Raw genomic sequence first — 24889 nt, 5'->3', positions numbered from 1 at the left:
CTTCCTTCCTTCCTTCCTTCCTTCCTTCCTTCCTTCCTTCCTTCCTTCCTTCCTTCCTTCCTCTCTCTCTCTTTCTTCTTTCACTCTGTTCCTTTAAAGAACCCTCACTAATACAAACATCCTTTAAAATTCCTTATTAAATCTCCAAAACGTCTTTGGAAAAAGAAAATCTCTATTTCTATTTTGCCACAAGTTTCTGAGATCTCTTCTTCCCCTAACCTTTTCCTTTTTTTTCTTGTTATGGTTTTATAGTTGCAAATGGATTTATTACATTTAAAATCAGATATATGGAAGCACATGCATGAATTTCAGAATTTTGTATAGACAAGTCATGGGTAAAAAAGTGACACTAGATAGTACTCTAGAAATTCTAATACTGAGATATACATAAATTCATGGAGCAACTAACCAATGGGTTGGCTGAAACCAATCAGCAATCTACTGGTTTGCGGTGTTTCAATATTTAGGTAAACATTTAGGTTGTGGGAAATGGTCAATACAAAAGATTATAAGAAATTATAAATTATTTTATAGGAAATTATAAATTATCTTATAGGAAATTATAAATTATTTTATAGGAAATTATAAAATATGTTGGACAGAATTAGTCTCTTCAAAGAATGTAGCCAATCTCAAATGACAGAATATTAAGAAATACCAAGCAAAAGTTATACAAGTTATACAAGGGATATCTATATCTATATATATATCTTGTATATATCCCATATATATATATTTTTTTTTTTTTGGTGTTTTGAGAGAGGTTGTCTGTGCACAGCCAAGGCTATATACAAATGTCTATATAGTGAAGATGGCCTTGAACTCAAGAACTTCTTGTCTCAGCCAGCCCACTATAAATACTTTTGTTAAATAATTTAATTTTATTATATATTTATTTATCACAATTTATTCACTTTGTATCCCTACTGCAGCCTCCTCCCTCATCTCCTCCCAGTCCCACCTACCCTCCCTCTTCTCTCCTTATGCCCTTTCCCTAGTCCCCTGATAGGGGAGGTCCTCCTCCCCTTCAATCTGACTCTAGCTTATCAGGTCTCATGTAGGCTGGTTGCATCACCTTCCTCTCTGGTCAGGCAAGGCTGCACCCCCCAGGGGGAGGTGATCAGAGAACCTGCCACTGGAGTTCATGTCAGAGATAGCCCCTGTACCCCTTTAGAAACTGAGCCCACTTAGAAACTGAGCAGTCAATGGGCTTCCTTTGGACAGGGGGTCTAGGTCCTCTCCATGCATGGTCCTTAGTTGGAGTATAGGTCTCTGCAGGAACCCCTGGGCCCAGGTATTTTGGCTCTGTTGTTCTCCTTGTAGAACTACTGTCCTCTCCAGGTCTTTCTATTTCCCTCTTCTTCCATAAGGATTCCAGCACTCTGCCCAAGTTTGGCGATGAGTCTCAGTATATATTTTTTAAACAGTTTAAAAAATAATCATCATCATTTATAGACACTAAATTTACCAATGATCTCCTTCTTTAAAATCTCTGAGTGTAAAAATTTTTACCATTCAGGAAAAATAATAAAATATAACTGACTTTTAAGAGAAAGGTTTTTTTACATTAAATATATATATATATATATATTTACATTAAAAATATATATATATATCTGCTTGTTTGTGTGTCTGTGTGTTGCACGCACATACATGAATGTGCCCTTAGAAACCAGAAGATAGGCACATGGGTATCCTGGAGCTGGAGTTACAAGTGGTTGTAAGGTGCCTGACGCAGGTCTCAGGAGCTGAAATCTATTCCTCTTGGAAGTGAAGAAGTGACCTTACTGCTGAGCCATCTTTCCAGCCTGTGTTCATGTACTTTTAAACATTGTACTCAATATACTGAAATAACATAGTGTTTAAATTCAGAAATACTCAAGATGATAACTTTTGAAAAAGTTTAAATGTATACTAGTAACAAAAAATATGGAAAGGCTAAAACATGTTTTACTTGGTGAGGAGATTAAGAGTAAACTGTTTTGTAAACCAATTGATCAGTCCATGTAAAACTCCTAACCTCTAATATCCAAACTACAAAATTTCAAGTTAGGAAGCATGTATCTAAATCCTGGGCCATCTGGAGTGGCACAGACAGGAGACACCAGGTCTTCTCAGGGATTTAAGAATGGAAAGCAGGGCCCTTTAGGAACACAGGAAAGGTAAGTGGGCTGTAACTGAGAAGCGGGGAGTATGGAGTACACTGTAGAGAGGTAACACAGTTCTCCACACAATATCTAGGAGGAGAGCAGAAGAGGCATGATTTTTAGTTAACAAGAAGTTTAAATCAGGCACAATTCTCGCTACTTTCTGCCTGAGCCACTATGGAGAAGTCTTAAATCTATTTCGAAGATCTAAGGAGGGAAACAGAAAAGAAAAAAAGAGCATTTCTTTTTCTTAAATGATACAATTTATGGTGCATATTCATCATTCAGCCCTCTTTTACTGAGACCACAGAATGGCCAAAACATGAGCTCCAGAAATAATAAACAATGTTGAAATAACAAATACTATTTGTTGAAGGTATGATTTTACAAGGCTAACAAAGCCTGCCTGCATGCCCAAGCTTTGTGAAATATAGACAGAAAACTAAGTTACAAGATTTATTATAACAAATTAACATAAAAAACTTAGAAAGAAAGTGCCATTAATTGTTTTAGTGGTGGTGGTATGAGCTCTCTCTAACCTCAGTGTCAGTAGGAATCAAGAGATGATCAGCAAGAAGTCTTTGTTGAGTTAGAAATCTTGAAGAAAAGGTATCAAGGACAGATAATCTGCAGACCAGTCTTTAAACAAAATAAATGTGGTTCTTCAGTTGTACACAAAAGTATGAAACAAAGGCCCATGAAGTTCTCAACTGATGACTAACAGAGCACCATACATCTTCTTCCTCTGCATGAAGGTCAAATCGCACAGTGTTTTATTCCACAGGAGCATCTTTTGGCGGCTGGGGAGATGGTTCAGTAGTTAAGAGCACTTGTTGCACCATCAGAGGAACTGAGTTTGGTTTCAGGCATCTACATCAGGACCTCCACACTGCTCCTGAGTATCCAACACCCTTTCAGGTTTCCCCAGAATTCCTCACACACATGTATATACACACTTGCACACACATGCATACACACATGAATTAAAAAATAAATATAGGGCTGGAGAGATGGCTCAGTGTGAAGAATGCTTGCTGCTCTACCAGAGAAACTAAGTTTGGTCCCAGTATGGACACCAAGTGACTCACAACCATATGCAATTTCAGCTCCAGCCCTATCTGATGCCTCTGGCCTCCACAGGCACTCGCTCCCCTGTATACACAGGTGCACATTCTCTGCCCAGAACACACACACACACTTGAAATAAAAATCGACATTTTAAAATAAATCTTTTTAAAGGAGAACATCTCCTGATTTGATCAGTAGGATTCTACATTGCCCTTAATGATGTCACAATTCAGGAGGAGCTGGTATGGAAGGAACCCTTTAGTCCCAGCACTCCAAGGGAGTAAGCAGGCAGATCCTTTTAAGTTCCGGGCCAACCAGAATTACATAGCTCCAAAAATAAAATTAATAAAAAAAAATGCCCCAACTCATCAGAAATGCTTTTTTGACATGGTAAGAATATTCTGGTCTCACCTGAAGGAGTTTAAACACCAAAAGGCCCCATTACAAAACACCTGAGACCCATTGCACCTGAGACACACAGCACTCACAGAATTACAGGCAACTGTACAGGCAAGACCTGTGAGAGTAATTGCAATAGTTGAATCATTTTAAAACTGTTACTGGAAATTTATTTTTAAATTAAAGAGGTCATTCAATGCTTTTTCTATTCTATGTTCCATCCTATCTCCAACTTTTCAAGTCCTATTCAATGCATACTATGAAGTGACATAGTGTTTTAGAAATTTTTAATTGAAACTAGCCTTTGTAAGTGAGGATGCCTGGGGAAAAAAAGTTAGGTCTGAAAATACTGACTGACTAATTAGAACTTCCCTGGCATCTAGAGGTTAGAATGTTGCAAATCCAGAGGCTAATTATCTTATTCTGGACTAGTTTTAGCTCCCTAAACAGCCATTCCTTGCCAGTGTCAGAACTAACACATGTGACTAAGAGATAAAAACCTTTGCAATCTATAAGTCGGCAGACCTCTAGCTTCCATCAACTCAAACGCTAAGAATTTCATCAGCTAGCTTCTGAAGACTGTAACTGCATTGCTGATGTGGCTACCAAAGTATTTTTAAATTGCCTTGATTTATGGCCTTCTTCTTTCTGATACTAACAGAACATGAGACCCAAGGTAACCTCGCTCCACATTCTCTGGGCCACGTTCTTTGGCTCCAGAAAATCTGTCTCTTAACTATTCCCTTTGAAGTGAGTGCTGCGTGCGGTATGTGTGCATGCGCAGGTGGGTAGGAGAGCACGCACATACGTGCGTGCACTTTCATAAACTGAGGAGAAGAGTCTTGATCAAAAATTCAAGAACACAAATCTCAGGGATGTGTTCTTGTAGAGAAGCGCTGAAAGCACGAAGCTTTAACTTTAAAATGAAATTTGAGCAATATAACTAAAGAGCAATAGGCCCAAAAGGTGGTACTGTTTCCTAACTTCATTTAGTAAACAGATAAGCTAAAACTTCAGGATACATGTATAGTCGATGCTCTGACATCCTGTTGACAAAGAATATGTCTTAAAAATCAAGCTGATCAGGATCAGAAATCTGAGCACTTACAAGTATGTCTGGCCAGTGAGTAGTTGGAGCCTCCACTTGTCAATCCAAATCCTTCAGGAATTTGACTAGAGCTTCGAGGTCTACTCAACAGTTTTGGTGGTTCAATTTCAGCTCCAAATTCTGCTCCTATCACTCCCAGGAGAACAATGGCCGTGGCCTGCTTCCTTCTTTCTTCATAGGACGTGGACATTTTTTTCATTTGTGGTACACTGGATAAGCAACCTGAAAACCAAAAAATGGGTGTCCAAATTAAAAGACTATCAGTACAAAAAGTATGTGCACTTGGAAGAACCTTCTAGTTGATGTACTTCAGAAAGAATAGTTATTTTCAGCAAACAGCACTGGGACACCAGGGTGGGGCAAGAGTATGCCACTGAATCAAAGAGACTGAAACACCTTGTTAATAGCTCTCAAGTTCAGCACAGAAAGCCCCAAATCTTCACTGGTTTATTCCTTAAAATATACTAATTCCCTATAAAATGTTAACTATACCCCCCTTTAAATACCATGTGCAATCTTATGTTTTCATTTCGGATCATGTTGGCTATTTTTATCATGAGGCTCCCCTGAAGTTACAAAAACTTAGTAACTTCTAAGGCCATGAAAAACCACATCTCATTTCTTATATCTCATATAAAACTGTAGTCTTGGATGTTTAAAAAATATTTTATACTAAAAAAAAAAATCTAATCTGTACTATAACATACATTTTTTCACTTTACAGAAAAATTTGAAGACAAAAGAAATATTTATTAAAAAGATTAACAAGTACTAACATAGGAAGAAAGAATATAAACGTTTTGGGACACTAAGGAGAAAAAAACATCAATAGTCACTTCCTCTGTGTTTAAAAGGGCCTTGATTTTAGACAAAGTCATATTTAACAGCTTAATAACACAGATCTTTGTGCATTCATTGAAAACTAACCTTATTTACGTACTTAACAGACACAGGGAGTAGAGCACAGTGCAACTACATGGAGAATCATCTTCTATAGCACTGTATGTTTCACTCTTTACACAGGGTTCTGGAAATAGGAAGCAACCCGCTCCCCTCCCCCACGTCTCAGCAGGAGCATGCTCCACAACAATAGTTCAAAGGAAAGCTCTATTCTGCAGTTGCACTGATTGTTCTGTCAGCTGACCTCTGCAGAAGGGAATTGCTAACTGCTGCCTTGCTCCTTAGCTGACAAATGAATGATCGCAGCTCCATCTATTTTCACTATGGCTGCCTCTAGCCCAGGTGCTCAGACAGAGAGCCCGGTGTGACATCTTAGATCAAGATGAATTGGCACAAACTCCTGATCCAAGATTGTTTTATACCATTTAATTTAGTTTCTTCCCCTGCTTGGATGAGCACAGCTCTGGTTATGGATTTCTATTCTAATGTACTGAAGCAGGCCCTGAAAGAAGCCGATGAAGCAGCTGCTAGAGCAAGGGACTGCAGGGATACTGATCAATAGGCAAGGCATTGACCCCAGCAGCTCAGCCTCTGCAATGCCAGCTAGAGGGGGAGGGGCACAGCAGTACACATGGTCAGCTTCCAGTAGGAAATTAAACAAGAGGCACTTGGAGAGTTCCTCTCTCACCCTGCCCCACCCCCCACCTTCTCTATGTTCCTTCGTTAATTACCTCAATCTTGTCTTAACTCCCACTCGGAGGGAAAAAATTAAGACTTTACACTAGTTTAATTTGGTAACTTCTATCAGCCATTTATACATTTTATCCCTAAACTAATAGTAAGTATTGTAACAGGTGCCCTCTGCTAAGTGCCAAAATATGAAATCCTAATTACATCACTTGGTGTAATTTAAAGTTTGGCATGTGCCTGGATTCATAGTAATACTGCCGAATGAGCTATTAATACTACTGGTGCTGAAATTCAGTATTTAATTTTTATAATCACTCATATGGAAAGAGACAGCTCTTTGTGAACAAGGAAATAGGAAAGGAAGAGCTACTAACAGACATTAACTGAGCAGTGATGGCACAAGGTGCCAGATGCAGCCCAGGTACTGGGCTAACAATAACAGTAAGCCGTCATTCACTTTCTCAGGTTTGGAAGTGTCTTTTCTTTATTGGTCTGGCCTGCATTTAAAAAGAAATAATATGTTAATTAGCTGCAGTGGTTCCTATAAATGAAACTGCCAAGCAAAAGAGAGAGTTGGAGTTGTTAAAAATAAAATAATTCTTTAGAAGTAAACCTTCCTACAGTTTCATGAAAATCTGTATTTTTTTTTTTTCTTTTCACGAGACATGGCTCCATTTAATCATGCTAAAGGGTGACATAGAGATCCATTTTCTTGACAGGACGGTTGATCACCCTATCACAGTAAGAAAATTAATACCTTCAACTAGCCTGTGCAGAAAAATAGAAGGACCTGGATGGTGAGGGACATAAATGTCTTATACTGAAGTTGTAAACAGAAAACAAATTCTGTGTGAACATGATGCTGCCTGACAATTGGGCTACTTTTAACACAACATGAGGTTTTGATTTTATTAAAACAAACATTTAATTTGTAGGGTTTCTCAAAAGTGCATAGCTGTCTTTAGATTTAGCATAATTGACTCCAGATTTACAGGAACAGGAATAAACACTTTGCTTACAGCTTAACTGGAGCACAGGTAAAATATTTGAGAAGTTTAAGCTATTAAAAGGGCTGTGCGATATTGATTGCTTCATTTAAAAAGCAGTCAGAGAGTGCAACCGAGAGGTCAAGATAAATTTAACAATTTGAAGCACTTTACTAAATAACTCTAAAGATCATGTTAATTGGCTTTGTGCAGTTCTAGGGTAAAATTAATTTTATCCTAGCTTACAATAAAAGGATTAAAAGACATATTAAGTTCTTCAGCTTTAACTGGAATAGGAATCAATGGATTTGAATTAAAGCTAAAGGCAGTTTTATGAGAGATGGACTACCAGTAGATACTTTATATTAGCAATTAGCCATATATTGATAGAAGGTTGTTATTGTATTAGGTATTAAAACCGTAGATAAGTAGATACTACCAATTTACTACCCTGATAAAATACTTTAAGAACTCTGTGGTTTGATTTGGGGAAACCATTTTTTAAAAATTGATTCTTTGTTTAGGACTGAATAACACACTTTTATCTGAGGAAATTTTAGTTAAAATTAATGAACACTGTAGTTGAATTCAATTGGTATTCCCTTTGAATTGTAACAATCTGTAAAACACGTCTCACTTCACAAACATACAACTAGAATTTTTAAAGCTAATATATTAACAATTTTTGTCTGAAACTTCTGGTACACAATAGAGTCCAAGTATCACTCATAAGAATATGAATATTTTATAAAACTGATATGAATTAAAATGTACTCAAAAATTCATTTTTGAAATTCAGAAGTATCTATTTCTTTTTGGTAGATAGAGATATATATTAAATGTTTTTCTTTAGGCTTAAAAATGTTTGATAATCACATATGTTAGAGAATATGTGATACCTAACAAGGTAAAAATAATTTGCACTTAATAAGACATATTATATATAGTTTATTTTTTAAAAGGTGTTTTATAAAAAGAAAAGAAAACATGAATTACATGATCCATCCATGGCAGATGATGAAATTATTTTAATCAATTTGGATTAAGCTAGGAAATAGTTTGATTCTGGTTTCTACAAGCTTGTTTTACTTGCAATAAATTTTTTTGGGTTTTTTGTTTGTTTGTTTGTTTGTTTGTTTGTTTTGCTAATACTGGTCTTTCACAGCTAAAGATGAATAATATATTTTTACAATGCCTTTGTGGCATTAACGCAGCCTGGCCTGGCACAGTGCTTAAGGCTCTATGAATTCCCCAGAGCCATAACAGATTTCTATTTTCTCACTAGGAAAATATTCTTCTAAATTTTTCAACTTATCTACTTCTAGCTTTTCAAGCCTGAAGACATTTAAAATGTCATGTGACGATATTAGCAAATAAAGACCATAAAAAGGGTATAAAATGGCATATCAGGTGAACTTGAACTGAAAATGATGCATGACAGTGAAACCTGCTATCTAGAAGCTTTCAAATCAGATTTCAAGAAGTTGGTCAAATGTTTCTTAGATGTATTTTAACCAAAATCAGCTTCCTCTTGAATGACTCATATCTTAAACGATGGACCTGGTGCTTAATGGAATATTTACTATTCATTTTTAAGCTATGCTGTTTCATCATCATATGTTGCTAATTAAGTTAACTCTCTATTTGTAGCTACTCAACAAATGTGATTATATCCCCAGACATAGAGGTTTCCAAGACATTATACCTGAGTGAGCTACATATATATTTTTTGAGATTTTAAAAATGTATTGACCACATTTTAGAATTACATGTCAAAACACTGAAACCGAGAAATCTTCACCATCTAAATGTTTTTACGTAAGATTAACTAAATATTACTGTATGCATTTGCTATTATTAGGGTTCTTTATGACAGACAAAATACAATGCCATAAAAAATGTGAAACTTCACAGATATAAATTAGAAATCTTCCAAATACACCTTCAAAAAGCTTTTTTAATAATAGATTTTAAAATCTTTAAAAGAAGAAAATTATTTTAATATTAACTCAGTTTTAAAACAATCTAGTTTTAAAGAAATTTAAAATGACATTCTGCTGATTAAATTTCAACTTCTTTACCGCTTCTTTCTTGACTATTTCAGAGTTGAATGTAGAGAATGAAGAAGGCACAGATCTGTGGCAATCAGTGTAATTTAGTAATATGGTTCCTTGTCTGAACCACTCGATTCAGTGGGAGTGTTACAAGTTATCTGCATTTGTTGGAATAACTTAGAGTGCTCCAGCTTATACTAACCATCACAAGTAAACTGCAGCAGGTAATATATATAATTGTGAGTGAATTAAACTACACACTTCAGAAGTGTTCTGCATCTTCTCAGCCTCTTCAGAAAAGGAAGAGCAGCTAATTTAAAGGACTGTCACGGAGCACCTGCATGCATTTTCGATTTCACGCTATTTTTAAGGAGGTCCATGCGCAGTAAGGAGCCTAGCAGTTCCTCCCATTGTGGTAAAAACACAGTCGAGTTGCTTAGCTTTGTGCTTCGTCCGCCAGCATGTTCCTCACATACTGGTGGGGTGGAGGGAATGTGCCCCCGCCCCATACACACCTAGTGCGGCTTCTGCTTTTGTTGTAGGTGCTGCACCACTCCCCACTCAAAACAGCAGAGTAAACAAACGTGCTGTTAATTTGTATGCATGCATGATGGCCCCCTGCTGGAACACACTGGTTCCTGCAAATGCCAGGGTCTCAGGCCATTCACTGATTAAGCTATTTTGAAGTAATGTCTCTGCAAAAATGAGTATTATGTGTGTGCTTTTAAAAATGCATGAAGGCAGTTCCTGCCAAATCAGATCAAAGCAAAATATCTGACCATGTTAAAATTACTTTGTAAAACAATTAGTGTTATCGGTGTCCAGTATAATTATTTTGATAATTAAAACCTTAAACCATTGCTGCCTGCTGTGGTGGTGCCTGCCAGTAGGCTATCCTGAAGAACGCTTAACCACTGACAGCAATGTGCATGCTTTTAGTAATTCATGTAAATATTTCTTTTTCTCTACACAGTACTAGTACAGTGGTTTCTATGATCTGTATTATTCTACTTTCCCTTTGTTAAAAAAGCAAATTGGTTTTCTTGTCTTTACTTTTATGGCAAACAGTCTCACTATGTGAAAAAACAAACCCCACAGGGATTTAAAAACATCTTAAGTAATTATGATATCTAGATAATTAGTTAAAAACATGTAGGCTATTTTCCCATAGAAAGTTCAATTTCTGATTCCACTTACTTTTCAAAGTTAAATTTAAATATATAACCAAGTTTTTCTGAAAGCTGTACACACTGTAACAAATTTTCTTGAAAAAAAGAAAACTTCCAGAAACATGCTTATGTCAGTTGTACAGATTTGAAAGCAGCAAATCATTTGCATAGATTATATTTTCTTGTACTTGTTGCTCTAAAGAACCCAACTCCTATGATGATACTTCCTTAACATATATTGGCATAGAAAGTTGTGTTTCTGTAACAGACTGAAGAGACTTTAAAACACAAATTTCCTGGATGGTCAGAAGGTGTCCACAGGGATTTTATACCTATTCATTACAGCTCAGTAAAATAAACTGTTACACCTGGATCATTTTTATTCATAAAATGACAAACCACTTATTGGATTCACATAAAAATTACGTCAGTGGCATGAAACTGAGACCAAAAAAGACAACTGCTTTAAACCACATAGGAGGTGTTAACAAGGACATCTGTTTATATATGGAACATTTGTAGTATTCTTTTTAATTACTACACTTCTATTCCCAATAATGAAATAGTGATACGTGACTAAAAGTTCCTACTTGTTAAAGCTCTTGTGGAGAAAGCTATAGCTTCCAAGGGATTTCTTGCTGGCTCCACTTTTGAAAACTCATCATACCTGCACTTCCCTTCTGCTGCCCTGTAAGAAGGAGGGATGGAAACAGAAGTGAGAATACGGTGCCTTGGGCAAACTTGTGATGGCTCAGCCTAGAGCCAACTTTTCTGGTGAAGAGTCCATCCAGCGCACAAACAGCAAAGACAGACAGGATTTCTTGGGATGCTGAGCATTCTGGGAATTATTAAAATGAGATAAACTTTAGCATCCACTATAATTTTTTAGAACTGAATAAGAAATATAAAAATTTAAAAAAGTTAGGAGAGGTTAAATATAGAAAAAAAACTTTAAAAATGCAAACTCAAAATGGCAACTTAAGAATTTTTTAAAGAACAATGTTAATAAATAAACAGGAATATAAATATTTGAGTTTACAGAAAATGGCAAGCCAAAGTAAACAGTCTATGCTCAAAGTCTAAAGAGCCACTCACAAAGTACTATCTGCTCATCATTTTCACAGAATTATTATTCTGTCTCAAGCCAAAAGAATACACATGTTGGTAAATGGCCAATTTTTATTTTTACCACAGACTTCTAAGGAGCTTCAGACATTATGAAGAACTGGAAAGTTTGAATCTAATAGACAACTACATAAAATTTTCATTTTTATTTTTTTCATGTGTGTAGGATTTTGCCATTTTTAACCGCATGCAGAAGAATTGTGTGCTTTTAAGATTATTACATGTGGCTTTAATTTAAATTAACTTATTAAATTGTTTTAAGCATCCTCATTTAATACATTGCTAATTAGATTGTCAAATTAATTTCAGTTGTTAATTTGGCATTTTTCTTCCTGTACTTTCTGTCCATAAATATTTCCTTTACCACAAACCTATACTATTAACTGAAAGCATGTCCAGATGTTAAAACTGATTCTTTTCTATGCAGCTGTTGAACATGATTTCTTATTAGTTGGATTTTAGTTGCCATCTTGCACATGTCAGAATATAGCAGCCTCTGGGCCTTGAAACTTTTCCTGGCCCACATGAGTTCATCTTACCATGATACTGAGAGGCACAGGAATAGCTTATTCCTTGAAATACTATGACTATAGATTGGGAAATCTGTCATTTATAGAATGAGTACTAACAGAAAAGTTTAATGCTTCAACCAGTATATGTGAATAGTGAAATACTCAGGTTGACAGAGGTGATGCTAGTTTAAAAGCAATCTATTTCTATTATAGACTAAAACAACAATTTACTCAAAGTTCTTCTTGACTAGTTCAAATCATTAGGCAACTTAGGAGTTAAAAGAGAGAGCTCCCTGACCAACTCTTATCTTGATTCTATTTACATTATAAAACATATTCCCAAATACAAAAATCATAAAATATGTGTGTATTAATATTTGTAAACACACATACCAAAGATGGCTAAACTATCATTTTACTGAACTAGGAAACTGTGTGAAGAGGAAAAAAAAAAAAAAAGACTATCAAGTCACAAGAAGATAAAACGTACTGAGAATTCTTACCACCACCCCATAAGTCCATCAATGTTAGTGTCATAAGTTCCCATACAAAGACTCACCACAGAAGATACAACCCACAGCAAGAAGGAAATGTGTAATTAAAACATCTCTTAGATATCACTTGCTTTTCCATTAGCAAGAGAAAAGGCCATTTCTCTAATACTTTACCCAATGTTTTTGATTTCTGCAAAATAAATAATAAAAAAATTCTTATGAAAGGAAAGTCCATCAAAATACATTGAAGAAATAAATTCCTCATTTAAAAACCACCATCAAAAACTTTCAAGTCTATTTTTAATTTTTTTTAATAATGGAGGTAAACAAATCCCACCTGTGTATTTTAGGTGAATCAAACACCCAGTAGCTTTGTATTTGTTGTGATGCTTTAATCATAAGGACGTCACACTTACTTTCCAAATTTAATACAAAGCCAAATAATATTAAAGCTTGTAAAGGAAAAGAAAGCAAGTCCAGGCCTGGATGAGAACATCTCATGGGTACAAGATATAGCGGGGGTAAACATGTAGAGGAAATGGAGGTTCAGCAGCTGCTGTATATGTATTTTTAAGACATGGAAGATTAGGAGGTTCAGTGTCTTAGTGACCGGGTGAAGGGGCCAAAGAGTGGGCATAATTTAGGCCGATATCTAGAATCTTAACCGGACTGGAAGTCGGTATTTGTGCATAGAACCTTACTAATATTTAACACCTTATCCAATGCGAATTACTACTGGGAACTTTCAACACTGTACAATTTTAAATGATCCTTAAGCAACAGGTAAACAAAAATAATTAGAGAAAACTTAAGTATTCATCTATGGTACTATATAACATAATAATACAAGAATTTGGGAAGGATACACGCTCAGACATCTGAAGTAAATATAAAAAGTCTTACATGGGAATTCAAAGGGAATATTAAAATACTAAAAGTAATGTACTTAGCATGAACCTCATTACCATCCATAAACTGAAGACTTATGTGCTTTCACAGAAAGAGAAACTCAGAGTGTCATATATAGAATCATCAACTGCCACAAGCAACTGTCTTCAAATACAACAGACAGTAAAAGTTACTAACTTAAAATATGAATGTAAGTCTTAAGTACTTCTACATAAATCTTCCTGTCGGTAATGTCTGCTTGCTGTGAGAATATATGTACAAATATTTCCCAAAGTCATAAACTAAACTCCAAATGTTGGGAATAATTCATAATCACTTCCGAAGTTCACATGGTAATGTGAAAGAATTGCTGTGAGTCACCATAAGTGTTAGGACAATCATTTTCTACTATATAGTGGTGCTATTCTAAGCCGATAGTGTGTTTAAATCCACACCAATGAAATCAATATGGCACTGTTCTATTCAAGGTGAGACCAAATAAACCTGTCTGGAGCTTTGAGAAATAGGCTTTGCAGTATACTTTGAGTGCTAAATGCCTCTCAGTCCAGAGATCCGTCATTAAATAATCATTAACCATCATTCACTCTTCCTAAAAAGCTTAACATCTAAACTTGTCCGGCACCCTCTAGAGCATTAGTGCAGACTAGCAAGTGAGTGCTCCTCAGTATGTAGGCGTGTCAGTCACCGTCTCACACTGTACATCCCATCAAAACACTCCCAAATATTAACACACACTTGCCAGGGAGTAGCATGCAAAGATGACAAGCGATTAGTACAAAGGACTTCAGTGTAATAATCAGTCTCGGTTAGAAACAAGACACAACTTCACAGAGCTATAATCAAGTCGTTCCAGACTGTTCTATACATATAAAACCTTTCAGCATCAAACGTTATTTAGTCCCACAAAGAAATAAAGCAGGATTAGACTCATCTCAATTGAGAATCCACTGGTAGGTGGGTGATCTTTGACCCTGAGTGTATTTTTAAACACTGCTTGCTTTATCAATATAAATATTATCTCAATTTCAACAGATATTCATCACAGTTCCTGCATAACTACTCTACCATGCCCATTATCATTTTAAATAGTATAAAATTGAAAGGGAAAATCAAAGTATACTTATCTTCTATTACCTAGAAGGTTAAATATATAACACAGAACACTCTTAATTTAGTAATGCTATTAGATCACTTTATGGTAAAGGTATTTTTCTCATGGTATAGCATAAAACTCACTTTCAAGCTGATATCCATGAAAATCTTGTTTCAATATGACATTAATTTGTCCTTCATTTATAAAGCTGAAAGAAAAATATATGACCAGATACTTATGATCCTACCAAAGTTTCAGAACTTAGTATTTTCATTTATTTAATATAGATTCCAATGTAAATGAGAGTCATGGCATTATTTGAATATTTAAGTGACTAAGATGTAATCTTTTCCTAGGTGTGTTTTAGGCTATAAATACAAATAAAACAGTTCATTTAGTTGTTAGATGGTTTAAAACTCCAAGTATGTACTATAGACACATAAAATACTAGTATTTGAAATTTTTCTAGTATGCCAATTATTAGTTTTTGATCTATTATTTTCATTTTCTCTGAATAATACTAATAATTAATAATACAAAATCAAAATAAAGCTCAGAAATTTTTGCTAAGAAATAAGTACAAAATTACATACTTTGGCATTTATACCACATTGTAATTAGCAAAATATTTCATGATTCAAAACATTAAGAAAGAAAACCCATTGTCAACCTAGATTATCTTTAAAGTTCCCTTGTCCCAGAGTAGCACTGTGGCAGCACTGAGGTTTTCAGAGTTCCATCAATACCCTCTGGAGTTTAGAATGGCCACACTTTTCCTTAGCTGATATATTAAAACTGATCAAGGAATGAAGTTACAGTAGGTATTGGAGTAGTCATTATGAAATGGAGAAACATTCGGGACATGTGAAGAAACATTAAAACTGACTGCTGCCCCGTCAGAGAGAACAGAGAGCCAGAGCCAGCGAGAAGGTTATGAACATGAACCTCCACCTTTCCAACTTGGAAATCTCAAAAGCTTCAAAAATATTCCTGTGCTGCAAATACAATATAAAGAAGTTTGCAATTATAATGACCTGTTAAAAATACGTTTTTAAAAACATAATTTATAAAAATTGGTGCTTCTATGAGTTGCTGGGAGTTTAACACCAACATTGCGACACTCTGAGCTTCAAGGCAGGTTGGCTGACAATACAAGACCATGCCTCTAAATTCAAAATCAAAATCCATTAAATAATTGGCACTGCTAAAGCTGACTTCAGATCTTCCAGCACCTCAGTAGGTTTGAACTTTTATGATTGCCAGCAGTGCTGAGAATGTCTATAAGGCCTAGCCATACAATTTGTATACCTTTCAAATTCTGTACAGAAAATTTTTTATTTACCATAAACTCAAAACTTATGCCACCTGCCCTGTGTTCATCAGAATAATTATTTTAAGGTATATTTAAGGGATAATGATTTTTATCCCTATATTAAATTTTAGCCTCTTCTTTAAAATACTAAAAACAGAGAAGGGAATTTTATTTATTCTCCTTAACAATGTAACTGTTTTTTTTAAATATACATTATAAAAAATTTTCAAAAGAATTCATGCCTTTAAGGATTCATTAGATTAACTGAAATTCAAATATTTATTTACTGTAGACAATATATATAAACGAGAAGTCAGAAATATATAGTGAATCTTCATTGATTTTAGAAGGTGATTCTGTAAAATTAAGCTGACCTAAGAAATAGAAGGAAGAGTTTACCACAGTCATATTTAAATATCAACATGCATAGAGTGTTAAAAAAAATAACCCTCAAAACTTGCACTGCAAATATGTTTATAAAACATCTTCAACATGTGTTATATGAAAAGTTTACATTTTAAACTATTAAATCAGTATCTGATAAATTAAAAAAAGAAATACACATGTAAGATTCAAAATCAGTGAAATATGTTTTATGTAAAAAGTTTGTAAAGTATACCCCAGTCTAATTATTATTAGAATATAATAGTTATACTTGAGGTTACTAAGCATCCATTATTATTACAATTAAATGTCCAAAATAATGAAATTTAACTTTTGTAAGAGATATCAATATTATGATACTCATTTTTCTTAAAATATTTTCAAAACTCTTCAAGCAAAAGACTTGGCTATTTCCTAAAGTGACCAATACAAAAAAAAAAAAAATCCCACAAGGTTCCTGAAAAATGCCACCAGAAGTCTCATTCAGAGATGAGAGGAGGCCAGTATTGTATATTTTTACATGAAACCACAAAATAAGAAACAGAATTACGGCAGGCTCACAGTCTCGCGGAAGCTCAATACTTGACTGCTCTGTTGCTGGGGCAGCTCCAGAGAGAGTTAACCTGGTGTGATAAAAGACTCGACAAAGCAATTCTGACTGTGCAGCAATGCTAAGTTGTGGACTAATACATGAACAGGAGGCCCAATCACTGTCTTTCACCATGCACAATTTACACATGGCTTTATCAATAGCCTTAGTGCTGAATGCAGAACACACTCTATTTGGCTTTCAGTCAATTAAGCTTTAAGCTGTCAGCAAACAAGACTTTTAAGTTAATTTTGAATCACCACGAATCAAGTTGAAGGTTGTAAAAGGGCGGCTCGCATGCTGGCATGAAAAAAGGCAGTTTAATTGCCTCTGAATAGCTATTACATGCTGCAATTGGCCTATTGAATCTTAGATGATCTATTTATTTATCAAAGTACAACTATCAAAGATTAGTAAAACGGTGAATAATATACTCTGATCTTTTACTATTTTGCATAAGAATTTGATATGTTTGCAACAGTACAAAGAATGAGTATTTTAAAGAACATTTAATTTTTTGTGTACAATTGAGAAATGAGAAATCAGCAAAACAAAAGCTGGTAAGACAAATGAAGGTAATATGTTTCTAGGAAAATTGATACAGACTTTTAAAAGATATTTTGTGTCATACAATACTTCAATATGTGATGCAAAATGTAATGATTCAAAATGCATGTATTCCTTTAAAAATGTTCAAGTTAAAATGTGTGTAGAATTAAAAGGGTAAAAAAAAAAGGAAATTCTAAATTTGAATCAGGTTGGAGATTTTTAAATATCTTGGCTTAGAATTTCTTATACTAAATTCATGATTGTGAGAATACAAAGAACATCAAATACATTATTTTAATACCTTTAGGTGAAGATTAAGGGTTTCTTAGAAAAACTAAGTTAAAGGAATTTTTATATTTTATATACTGACATCATCTGTTTTTAAGACTGTGGTTGGTTATAAAGGTAATCCGTTTTTGTTTTTGTTTTTTTTCCTGGAATTATTTATTTCAATTTCATGTACTCTGGTTTATTATTACAGGGCTGCTCGTGAGTGTTTGGTGCATATATTGATTTTTTTTATTTGAGGAGAGCAGTGAAGCATTAGGTTACTGGGGGAGGAGGGGACTGGTTAGCTTTTTTAAGCCAACGTAAATATAGATCAAATTTAAGAATGGGAAAACTACGGAATTTTTGTGTTGGTGGAAATAAACTATGGCTTTTGTATATTCTGGATGATTTTTACATGTTAAAATCATGTTCAACAGTTGAACTCATTAAACTGTGCACTTGTGATTACATATGGAAGTCATATGGAGATTAATTTCTAAAAAGTACTAATGATTTTAAGAATTTGAGCAAACATAAGGTTCATTTTATGTTTTGTTTTTCTCAAAGAAAGAAAGAAAAGAAAAAACAAACAGTTGTATATCTGGCAGCAGGACCCACCCTGTATCTCTAGTCAGTGGAGTGACTGACAGGCTTGGGAAGGAGCACTCTCCTCATTCCAGGAACTACCACACACTTAGGGGCTGAAACTCAGAGTGATGGAAAAACCCTTTCTCACCCTCTCTTCTTCCAGCCATTATAAAACATTTTACTTGCATTTACATTTGCAAATATAATTATTTACCAGTTGCTTCACACAGAAAGCCAAGCTGCTAAAACCATAAATATAAAGACTTTAAAGTAGACAATGCCTATCTGATTTCTAAAGGAAACACAGAGGGAGATGAATTAAAAGAGTCAGTGTGATCAGGGTCAGGTAAAAAATGACATTGAGAAGAGGTAGTCTTTTCATCACTAAAAAATGTTAATGAAGACTTCTTTGTATTCAGTGGTCATAAACATTCATTGCACATCCCCTCCTGTATGTGTGCATTTATATATTCAGGGAAGACACAAAGTACTACCAACACCCCCACTCTACTCACATGAACACATCTAACCCAAGAGGAATGGAGGCACACATACAGGAGGGGTGCACGGACTCAGAGGAATAATGTACGCATGGAGATGAAGACAAACTACACAAACATAGAAGACAAATAAGAAAGTAAAACTAGAAAACAAGGGAGTACACAGTATAAGAAAGAGGGGCAAGATAAAAATCCTGAAGCATAATGGCTGAGTAAGTTTCTTACTCTTACTGCTGGTATGAACCTGACATTCTTATTTACTGATACTTTAAGCTAATATGTTAAAGAAATAACAATCAGATAAAAAGTTTTTGCAAAGCTTTTGGAACTTAACAGTAATCCACGCTGTTTCCCTTTCTATCAGTGTGACATATAACTAGGAAATTAACTTAAAAAAGAAAGCACTGATTGGGGAATCACTGTGCCCACCCATGGCCATCTGGCCCTATTGCCTTGGGTCTGTGGGGAGGCACACAATCAAGACAGTGTGATGGCATCATGAAGGACAGCTGCTCGCCTCAAGCAGTCAGGAAGCAGGAGAAAGACCAAGCCTGCCCTACAGGGTCTCCTCTTCCTTCCACGTTTGTTTCACGCAGACTCTCAGCCTTTTAGATATGCCACCATATTTAAGCAGATCTTCTTCAGTCATTGTCCTCATAGCAATCATTTCTGGAAACACCTTCATAGATACACCCAAAAATGTACTCTAATAATCTACATTAATCTACATACTAAGCTAATTTGATAAGGATAACTATCAGAAAAAGCAAGAATGGATGAACAAATAAATTGAATCCAAAAAGTAAAGCAATACTTGTTATGACACAACTACAAAAATAAGAAACTCATGGATATTCAGAGATGTGGTCTCAAAAGGCAAAAGTGGCATTCAAGGGAGGTCCCTAAATCCACTTGGATTAGACAGGAAGAAAGGGTTGCGTATAAAAAATTAAAAAAACAGGAGCAGAAGTAGAGTCCTATCTGACCACCCTCTAGCTCCTATACCTCCACATAGTTTTCCTTTTATTCCTCCTTAACCTGCTCTCTCTGTTCCCCATTTTCAACTATATACTAAAAATATATTCAAGGGTTGGTGAGATAGCTCACCATGGAAAGACAGTTGCCACTTAGCCTCATTACATGAGTTCAGTTCCCATAACCTACATGATGGAAGAAGAATGCCAACTGTCCCAAGTTGTCTTCTGACTTCTCTTACATATCCTGGATATGCACACACACACAATAAATCAATGACGAAAATTTTAATACAAGCATTTATTATGCCATCACCCTCCCCAAAATCACTTTTACTACCTGGTAGGATGTAGTTACATGAAGACAGTGATAGAAATTCCCATCTCTGTGTTTATAGATGTTGTCCAAGGGCCTAGTACAATGCCTAGGCGTGGACACTGAAGGACTATTTGCTGAATGAATAAATAAAGGACAGAAGCAGAATAGCTCTAGCTTATACTAACCAAAGACAGAGATGAAGAAGCATTAAGTGAAGCTTTGTGAATACCAGTCTGAGGAAACTAGCTTATAAAAGCAATGAAAAACAGAAGACTTCAAAACCATACAGTGATTATTGGAAAAAATAAACCCAACAACTCTCCATTGAAGAGAATTGAAATATAAAATGCAATAGCTTGAGGCTAGGGTTACAAAGGCAAAAATGGAGACAAGAGATTTTGTCTAAATCTCTTTAGACAAAATAAATTTTGTTTATTACTTTATTTTTATTTATTGGTGTATGCATGTGTACACACCCAGGCACACAGGAGAGGCAAGAGAAGGAAAGCTGGTACCATCCTCTATTCTCCAACTTAGTTTTTGAAACAGGGTCTTTCACTGGACCTGAAGTCTGATGTTTTAGCTTTGCAGGCTGACCAGCAAGCTCTCAGAATCTGTAGGTTTCTATCCCCCAGTGTTAGGCTTACAGGTACTTGTGGTCATGCCTGCTTTTGTTTTGTTTGGGTTAGTTTTTGTTTGTTTTTGATTGGGTGCTAGAGAATAGAGCTCAGGTTTTCTTGGTTGCATAGCAAGTGCTCTGACTCACTGGCCCATCTCCTTAGCTGTATCTCTGTCTTTGTGTAAAGCAAAAGACATCAAGAAGGAAGAAGGGCCAAGCAGCTCAAGAGTCAAGGTTCAGAGCTGGGAAAATGGGTCACTGATAAAATGAAGTTTAAATATAGCCAAGTTTAAGCACCTTTGAGACATAGAAGTGGAAAAAAAATAAAGAAAGAATGGCAGAGAAAGAAGAGGACTGCAAAGAGAGACTGTGAAAGCTTCCTTGCATACCAATCATTAAGAAACAAAATGGAGGAAAAGGAAGGACCCCATGATGCTTCTTTCATCTGGCAAACCCTGACACAGGTCACAACTCAAATGCCAGCTTGATAAAGTGCTGGCTGGCCTAGCATGATGACCAGAGTTTGATTCCCAGAACCCATGAAAAAGCCAAGCATGGTAGTGCATGAATGTAATCCCACTGCTGGGGAAAAAAAAGAGATCAGCTGTTCTAGCCTAATCACTAAGCATCATGTTCCAGTAAGAAACCCTGTCCCCAAAACCAACACAAGTTCAAGGAACATGTGAGGTTGATCTATAGTCATGCCTGCACACATGGACATGCATCTTCATGAACATAAATTTGGGTGCACACACATACTACAAAGAGAATTGTCAAGTTTGTTCAATGGTTAACCTTGTTCCTACACTGCTTAATGTCAAGTCCTCCAGAGGTAGGAGGCAAAGTCTTCCACAAGTCATTTTTGTGATTTGCTACTGCATACCTTTCTCGCAATAACAGAATCTTAGAATATAAGCCAGAGTACTGCATGGTAAGTGTGGACACACACACGTGCATATACAGGGAGGAGTATATATGAGATTTCACATGGGCTAAATGTGTTCATGCATGCATGCATACATATGTGTGTGGTGTTTGTCAGATTGTGTGAGTAGAGTTTAACGCTGCCATATGTTCCATGCTGTAAGGAAGAAATACTAAAGCAGAAACCACTTTCTTCCCTCAGTAGTACAAAAACAACAACAAAAAAGAGGCCTTACGTCATGCCTCACAGTACACTAATTACTCTGAAATGATTTATAATAGCCAATGGAGAACTTAGCATTACGGGCCATATTACCCATCCAATTTACATGTCACTCTTCTTGGTGCATTCTCCCAGGCCCCTCGGTGCTGCCTTCTATGAGGAGAAACAAAACGAGAAGTCTCCCACATGCGAAAGCACACCTGCTGCCCTCCTGGCTGTACAATCAGTCATAAAAGGAAAGCACATGTTAATGAGCCGTGTTCTCAGATAATAAGCCCTTCTTCCTACAAATACAGAGATGGGAGATGGGGGGTGAGGGAGGAAGCAGCACTAAGATCATGCACCAAAGTCTTGTTTGCCTCAAAAAAAATTTTTTTATAAAGTTCTGAAAGCAATTCAAAGTTCACATCCTATATCAGGACAGGTATCAGGAAGAAGTTTAAATAACTCTAGGTAAGTAATCAAGACTTCTACATTATAACAAGTCTTTTACTGGAAAGGTATCTCACTTACTTGAATCTACAATGACTGGAGGAGTTATGGGTTCTTTAAAATAACAAAAGTGGACTTTGCCCATAGAAGACAGTCTACCTGTGAGTCAGAGAGCTCAGAACGCTGGACATGCTAAGGGCGCAGAGTCAGTCTTGCAAATTTTAATAACTGTTAGAAATTAATAAGGCCTTGTCTTTCCCACCTATACTTTCCTGCGAAAGGATTTTCCTGGGGGTCCCTGACTTCATGACTCACTCTGTCCCCAGTGTTCCGTATAGTGGCTTTTCTGACAAAGAAGGAAGGATAAGACAAGAGATTTGTCACAGCAATTCACCCCCTCCCTGACCTCCATGCTCCACTCAAGATGCATTTACTTGCAAAAAACAGCACTGCTCCCAAAGTCATATGTTTCCAGAAGCAGGTGCGCAGGGAAAGACAGTGGTTTCCAGCAAAGCTTGTGATGAATTATTAATTTGACTGTACACTGTATTATTGGAAGAACAAAGCTCCAAGAATAAGCAAGACATCTCTAAAGAGGAAAACAAAAACACAGAAAAGAGAACATGCTCTATAGAGTATAAACACTGATTATAAAGCTACAGTAATAAAAACAGCAAGGTCCTGCAAAAGGAATGAATAGGTGTGTGTGTGTGTGTGCATGTGTGTGTGTGTGTGTATGTATGTATACACACATACAATAAAATGAGAAAAGAAAGAACAGCAATAAAACAACAGTTCATGCACATACACACTCAAAATAGTGGTTTTTGTTTTCTTTTCCTTTTTTGCTGTATGAATAAAAGAAAATTAAACTCTATGCTTCCATCACACACAAAATCAACTATTATCAAACTACTAATCACTATGACTGTGGTAAAACATTAGTTCTTGAAGGAAAGCATAAATGATGGTATAAAGTCTTTCTTAAGATCAAAAAAATCACTAACCATAAAAGGAGACATAGATAAAACCACAACATAAAAATTAAGAACATTTAAAAAAAGCATCCTTTCGAAGTACACACACATACACAGAGAGAGAGAGAGAGAGAGAGAGAGAGAGAGTGAGTGAAAGAGAAAGAGAGAGAAAGAGAGAGAGAGAGAGAGAGAGAGAGAGAAAGAAAATCTTGAAAAACATTTTTGCACATGCCTTTCACAAAAGTGGAAAGACACAAACACATTCAAACTCTGATGTGGCTAAAAGCAAATGGGTATCACTCCCTCCCTGTGAATTAATCTAATCTCTTCCATCTAAAAGAACTATTTTGTTTTGTTTTGAGACAGAGTGTGGCTATGTTGCTCATGAGCTCATAAAATTTTCCTTCCTCTACAAACAATGGAACTATGGTGCACACAAGTACGTGAACTTCAATTGACAAAACTTAAAACCACACAATCTCATATGCTATTGTTATAAGCTGAGCAACTCCAGTCCTAAGTACACATTATAGTTAAGTAGACAGATCACATGTTCATAGCACCAAGATTTTTAATGGGGAAAACCAAAAAGTAAAACAAAAACAAAAACAACCAAACAAAAACCTAACAAAAATGTCTATTGCCAAAATAATGGATAAACTGTAACTAAACTGTGATGAGACACAATAACATATATAAATTTTTGTACTACTTAGTTAAGTATAGAAGTAAGCTCTCATAGATTCTATATATACTATAACACCTAGTTTATATGTTAAATAGCTGTTTCAGTTTAAAAAACTAATTCAGTGGGCAATGATGGCACATGCCTTAATCCTAGCACTGTGGAAGTATAGGCAGGTAGATTTCTGTGGGTTTGAGGCCAGCCTGGTCTACATAGAGAGAGAGAGAGTTCCAGGACAGCTCGGGATACATGGAGAAACTCTGTCTCAGAAACAAACAAACAAACAGAGTTAAAAAAAAAACAAACAAACCTAAAACAAGACTAAATGATACATTTTTTAAGCATACTTACAAATAACTACTAGAGGCAAAAAAGGCATTTGTGATCTGATTAAAATAAATATTATCAGCTCAATAATAGGAACCAAATCTATATCCTAGACCCCTTCAATATCTATGAAAATGAGTCTTCTTGTTCAAATTTCCTCAAATAAGCCAGGGATGTGTCTGTAATCCCAGGAAGCTGAAACAGATAGATCACTGAGCACAGGCATTCAAGGTGAACCAGGGTAATATTTCCAGATACATTGTATTGCAAAGGGCAGAGGAGAGAGAAGAGAGCACAGTAAGAAGTTCCCTAAGCAAGAAGAAAAAAGCATTATCTAATTAGTTATTTGTGTGAATAACAGACGGGAAAAAAATACCTATGTAGGATTATGTTATGGCTAAGATATATTAAACTTCAAAGTTGTGTCAAGGGACCCCTATGGCTGACTATGAAAGTTGTTGGAAAATAACTCGAAAGAGTCATCATTAAGGACTATCTCTCCAGAAAACTGAGCAGTTGCACATCCAGACGATGTGCATACCATCACAATGGTTCAGACATTT

The 24889-nt window shown here is 35.7% G+C and overlaps 1 protein-coding gene across 2 annotated transcripts in view; it reads right to left on the bottom strand.

Moving 5' to 3' along the window:
- Wdr7 (WD repeat domain 7) overlaps window positions 1–24889 on the bottom strand; it is a 315779-nt gene that overhangs the window by 133073 nt on the left and 157817 nt on the right. For both annotated transcript variants that reach the window (XM_055622621.1, XM_055622622.1), the window contains one exon: window positions 4723–4944. In XM_055622621.1, coding sequence (XP_055478596.1) covers window positions 4723–4944 — 222 coding nt within the window. The remainder of the gene's footprint in view (window positions 1–4722; window positions 4945–24889) is intronic.

This window comes from Psammomys obesus, unplaced genomic scaffold (genome assembly GCF_907164565.1).
Source record: "Psammomys obesus unplaced genomic scaffold, mPsaObe1.curated_primary_1811, whole genome shotgun sequence".
NCBI lineage: Eukaryota > Metazoa > Chordata > Mammalia > Rodentia > Muridae > Psammomys > Psammomys obesus.
Note: the sequence above shows the minus strand (reverse complement) of the source record. Positions and strands in the feature narration are given on the sequence as shown.